The sequence below is a fragment of the Marmota flaviventris genome, chromosome 11, assembly GCF_047511675.1.
Source record: "Marmota flaviventris isolate mMarFla1 chromosome 11, mMarFla1.hap1, whole genome shotgun sequence".
Classification (NCBI taxonomy): Eukaryota; Metazoa; Chordata; class Mammalia; order Rodentia; family Sciuridae; genus Marmota; species Marmota flaviventris.
Window position 1 is genome coordinate 13,824,176 of NC_092508.1, and position 6,000 is coordinate 13,830,175.

The window sequence follows — 6,000 nt, forward strand, 5'->3', positions numbered from 1 at the left end:
GGGCCTTGGGGGGGGCGACCTGCAGAGACAGGAATCCGGATGGACAGACCAGTGTTTCACTGAAGTGAGAGGCATCCCTCTAGGATGGGCGTCATCAAGCTCTGTGAAGAGCCAGATGGGACATATTATGCATTCCGCTCTGTGAGCCACACAGTCCCCATCACAACTCTGGAGTCTACCAGTGTAGCATGAAGGCAGCCGTAGACGATGCAAGTGAATGGTCATGACCATGTCCCCACAGCTTCTTGTAGGATTTGGCCCTGTAGACTTGGCCTGAGGACAGTCTCAGGAGGATCAAGCACACTCTGGCTTCTTATTGGCTGAGAAGATCAGTCTTCAGATTGAGACATAAATAACAGCAAGTACATGTAGGAAAATATGCTGTAAGCTTCCCCCAGGACAGTCAGAAAGCATGTGTTGAAGGGCATCAGGATTGCTCTGCAGCCTTCTTGATAAGTAGAGCACCCTCATCTGCTCTGCTCGGTGGCTTACCTAATGCAGAAAAAGACTGAACAGTCTTGACCCTCCACCCCTGCAGTTGTCCATATGAGACTGGATAAAGAAATCTGGCCCAAACCTGTGAGCTCATAAAGTGAGCTACACTTGATGCTGGCTGAATATTTCTGGTAGTATTTCTGGTACCATTTATACTCACAGTAGAGTATAAATTGCCTTTCTCAAACACTTTTTTTTTTTATTCCTTTAAAATAACATTTCAAATGAAGACCTTGAATAAGAAGCTTGAGATTTTTAAGATGATCTTTGTCTTTTCTAGGTGATTGTGATATCTAAATTTCACCAAAATTATTACCAATTTTGCCAACTAGTATAACTATTGGGACCAATTATGCAATTTGTGGGACCCTGGGGAAAATGAAAATATGGAGCCCCTTTTTCAAACTGTCTTAAGAATTTCAAGACTGCAACAGTAGGGTATTAAGCCAACTAAGGGGCCCTGTGTCACCTCCCAGATCCTGCTGTACCAGGCAGCTCAGGCTACCCTAACAAATGCCTCAAGCTAGGGGCTTATACTACAGAAATTTATTTTCTCACAGCTCTGAAGGGTGGAAGTCCAGGAGCAAGGTGTTAGCAGGTTGGGCTTCTCCCAGAGCCTCTCTCCTTGGCCTATGGATGGTGCCTCGTCACCATGCTCACCTGGTCTTCTCTGTATGCACACAAACATGGCCTGCTCGCCTTTCTAGAAGGGATACCATTCTTGTTGAATTAGGGCCTGACCCTTATGATCTCTGCTTGTCCTTAATTATCTCCTTTAAGACCCTGTCTCCAAATGCAGTCACGGGGGGGAGGGGGGTTGGGGCTTCCACGTGTGAATTTGAAGAGGACACAATTCAGTCCATAACAACTGCTAACTATTAATTTTCATAACCATGGGTGGAATGGTTTGCCCCAGAATAACTATAGGTGTCCTTTATAACATTAAGGCAAAGCCATCAGTGCTTCCGGGAGTCCAAGGAAGGGGACTGAGTCATTGCAGCAGGTGTGGGGTGGTTCTGCCTCAATCAACCCTCCCCGTGGCCTTGTCACGGGCTTGCGATGTGAGAGCCACCAGTGGTGAACATGGCAGAGTAAGCAGGTCTGAGAGCCGTGAGCCTGAAGTCAGATGTTCACCTGAGGAGTTGAGCAGCAGTGTGAGGTAGGAGGTCTAGATGGGTGGCCTGTATTCCTGAGGCGAGGAAACCTAAATGAGGGGCCAACAGACAAAACTGTTGAGAGTTGAGCTGGGCCTTCATGTACAGAAGAGAGGTAACTAGGTTAAAAAGGCCCAGGGGGCGCCAGCAGCGTGGCAGGTGGTATAAATAAAAAGTAACTAATAGTAACAGTGAATGGTGTTCATGTAGTGGCCGTCAGTGTCCTAAGAGCTGTTGTGTTTTATGTCATTTAATTTTCGTAAACTCCATGAGGAGTAAGGATGGTTTATTAGAGAAGAGGATGCTTTTATAGAACAAATGAGACGGTGAATGTAAAGGGCCTGACACAGGGTAGACGTTTAATAAAATGGTGACCGTTGAGGCGGTGACAACACGGCCAGCCTGTGGGGTAGGAGATGAGTGTATCTTCAGACCCCAGTGTCTGAGGGTCCATTGAGCCCTCTGCCTTGTGGCCTCCTGCTGATAACCCATTTCCTTTTTCTTCCCATAGCTGCTATCCTGATTGCAAGGTCATCGCCTCCCTGGTTCATAGTAGACAGACCTTTCCTGTTTTTCATCCGACATAATCCTACAGGTAAATGAGCCTCCTCTTCCATTGTTCTCTGTTCGAATTCAGCCATAGCTGTGTCCAGCAGTATTGCCCTTCGTCTGTTTCTCCTGTGTCACAACCACAAATACTTGGAATAATAGAACCACCTACATTAACGAGGTAGGAAAGTCAAGGCCATGGTTGCAGAGTATGGCAGAGTTCTTAAAACACCCACAGGATTTTAGGTTGGGGTGCAGTGATTATTGTGGTGATGTGTGACCTACAAAGAGGCTCCACATCCCATTGGGACATTTTTGACATCTAGTGATTTTTTTCTATATTTTTATAAATGCATTAGCTAAATTTTGCCAGAACCTTTGTGTTTTCGATCTTTAAGCCTGCCCTGCTATTATGACCTGGGAATTGTTCATCCAGTAGCTCTTAGCCCCACAAGTCATGGGTTCAAACCTGACTCTGGCCTTTAGCGTTTTCCATAGTCCATTATGAAGTATGAGATCATCTTTGGGGAGAGTAGAGAGCAGGCACTAATACATTGTACTGTTATTTTAATAACAAAGTATTTCCTTTTCCCTCTGCATCTTCAGCATCCCGTCCTACTTTAAGGATTGTTCTTTTAAATAAGACTCGTCTATTGTTTCTTTTCAATTCCCTAGGTGCTATCTTATTCATGGGACAGATAAACAAACCCTGAAGAATAATGCAAAAGAAACCAGGCGAGCAAAGACTACTTTGCTATGAAGAAAAGACTCCTTTCCTACGTTGTCATAGTTCTGTTGAATATTTTTGTACATTGCTTTCTTTTTCAAAACTAGTTCTTAGCCACAGACTCCATGATGCAAACAAGCATTTCTGTTTTGGGAGGTGTTGTGGAGATGAAAGGGCAGGATGGCTACAACACTGTACTGAGGAATGAATAGAAAGGCTTCGGAACGTCTGGAAGATTCTTTAAACTACTGATTGGTTATCTAGGCTAACAACCCTCTTGAGTATTTGCTGTCTGTCTGGTTTAAGGTGTTTTGTTTTGTTTTGTTTATGTGTGACTTTTCAGGAGAAATTTAATCAGTGTGACAGAAGAAAAAAAAGAAGATTTTATGGTAGCTTTTACTTTTTTATGGAAAAAATATTATTTGCCTCTTTAATTCTTTTTAGCCCACCTCCATCCAAAGTCTTGATAGCAAGCATTATTTTGGGGGTGGAAATAGCAGAATCTCTAGCCTTCTGTGTGTTTTTGTTGTCGTTGCTGTTATTGTTTTATATAATGCATGTATTCACTAAAGTTTAAAAACTAATGTCTTGCTCAGCAAGGTTGCTGTCATGCAGTGTGCCTGTCCCCACGGTCTGTACTCTTGAGATTTGCATTTTTGTATTTTGTACAAAGTAGAAATAAAGTGTTATGGGTAGTTAAAAAAATCGACATTTCTTTGCTATTTGAAAATACGGCAAAATAAACCACATTTAAAAACATACATCAGCTTCTTCTTCTAAGCCTTTGCATTAGGCAGACAACAGGAGATTCGGAGCCCCTGGACTTTTTTCTTTTTCTTCTAAACCTGAGAAGAAACACTGTTCTTGCTTCAGCACTAGATCACTAGAGTCACCTTTGGATAATCCCAGTTCTGAGCTTAACCATGCAGCGTGCTCGGGCTCTGGCCGAGCATCCTCAGCAAAGGCAGGGATTTTGTAGAGGGTAGAAAGAGACTGCTGGGGACTAATATCTTTTGGAAATCTGAGGCAACAATGAATGCTTTGTTTTGGGTGATAAGCTGCAGTGAGTGTGTGCTTTTTGAAATGATAATTTTTGTTTGTTTTTTTGGAGATGATTTTTCCAAGTTTAACTCAAAAGTCAAAATTGTTACCATTTGTGTGGGCATTTTTATGAATTTCCTAAAGATTTGTGTAGTCATATCTCAGTCAAAATGGCTTGAAACATTTCTTATCAAAACTTACAAATATTATTCTATTTCTCTTCTTAGAGGGTGAGTTCCACTTGTTATTCTAGCTAAACATTAAAACATCACATTCAGTACTCCCACCTATTTGTAATTCTTATTGGTAAAGTGGACTGAATGTTGCTGTCTGCACCTATTGAAGTATGTATACTTCAGCAAACCAGACGTTTTATTTCTCCTTATTGAGAAACAAAAGCCAAAAAGCTATCTTGGATGGTTCCTTCAAGCCACATATATTCTAGCAATCATGCAAACTGTAACTAATGCCTTTTAGAGCCAGTCTTACTAGATTTTCCAGTGTTCTCCCATTCTGTAATATTATTTTGAATTGCTTAGAATAGTAATAGTGTTAGCAGTAGAATAACTACATACTCCATTCCCTCATTCATTATTTATTCAAATGCTATATTGTACAGGGTTCTTCAAAGAAACTGAACCAATAACGGTAGGTACATGAGGGAGGGATTTATTATGGAAATTGGAGAGTCCTGTGATCTACCATCTGTAAGCTAGAGAACCAAGAAAGCTGGGGGTATAGTGCAGTCCAAGTCTGCAGACAGGATAACCAGAGAAGCCATGGTGAAATTCTGAAGACCTAAGAACCTGGGGTGCTGATGTGCAGTGTCAGAAGATCTCCTAGCTACAAAGAGTGAATTTGCCTTTCCTCTGCCTTTTTTTCCTTTTTATTGGTGCATATTAAATATACAGAATGGTGGGTTTGATTATGATAGATTCATATACAAAAGCACATAATTTGATCAATTTTATCACCTTCAACTGGTTGAATGATACCCATCCACATTGAGTGAGGGAAGGTCTTCCTCGGAACACTGATTCAAATGCCAATCTCTTCTGGAAACACCCTCACAGACACACCTAGAAATAACACTACCAGCTATTTGAGAGTTCCTCCTTTACTCCAGTCAAGTTGACATCTGAAATTAAATATCACAAGAGCCTACCAGGTAGGTTCCAAGTACTAGAAGGTGCAGAGATCAATACGTCCTTTCCCTGTGTAATTTAGTAATTGGGAGTGAGAGAGAATCCTGGCACAGCAAGTATCTCACTGTTTCAAGTATTTGGAGTAGGACCAACTGGATGTGAGTCCAAGAAAGAATGTACCAATGGTTGCACAGCCAAAGATCCCTGGGCTCCTGACTCCCAACAATGCTCATTCCAGAAAGGACCAGAGAATTGGCAATTCTTACATAAGTCAGGGCAGCACTGGTATGTGATATGGATGGGCTGCTTTCCATCTATAATATACTGGTCACATTAAACTTTGAATTATGTGGTCCTATTTCTGAGTACCTCTTTCATTATTAGTAAAGTTTCAAACATGAATGATGTATGGAACTTGGAAAAATAATAATCAAGGTTCCTGGACTGTCTATCCTTCCATCTTCGCTTGGCCATCCCTACTTACTCATCTTTTTCTTTCTAATCAACACCCAGATTCTGAGCCTGGTTTGCTTTTGGAAATTGTTTATAATCTGTGGACTAAGGGGAAAATTTCTCTCTATTTTTTTATATATTTAAAATAACTTTTACTTTTTGATATACTTCAGTAGAGGCTCCAGGACTTGTCTCACTTTGGAAATATCACATTTCTGAAAACTCCTTTCCTTGAGGGAAACTAGAATAAATTTGAGATATGGAGACTGCCACAAAAATCACAGGCCTGTGATAGATGATTTTTTTTTTTCTTTTGTGCTGTGGACATGTTTGAGAAAACAATTCATATCATATAGATTAGATGCCACACCAAGTTTCAGCAGGAGACAGGCTGCAATTTTCCTAAAATAACAAAATGGCGGACCTATAGAAAACA

The 6,000-nt window shown here is 41.3% G+C and overlaps 1 protein-coding gene across 1 annotated transcript in view; it reads left to right on the forward strand.

Moving 5' to 3' along the window:
- Serpine2 (serpin family E member 2) overlaps positions 1-3,684 on the forward strand; it is a 59,411-nt gene extending 55,727 nt beyond the window's left edge. The window contains exons 8-9 of the mRNA XM_027941889.2: positions 2,161-2,244; positions 2,874-3,684. Of these exons, the coding sequence (XP_027797690.1) occupies positions 2,161-2,244; positions 2,874-2,911 (122 nt within the window). The 3' untranslated portion in view covers positions 2,912-3,684. The remainder of the gene's footprint in view (positions 1-2,160; positions 2,245-2,873) is intronic.
- Positions 3,685-6,000: the final 2,316 nt, after the last annotated feature.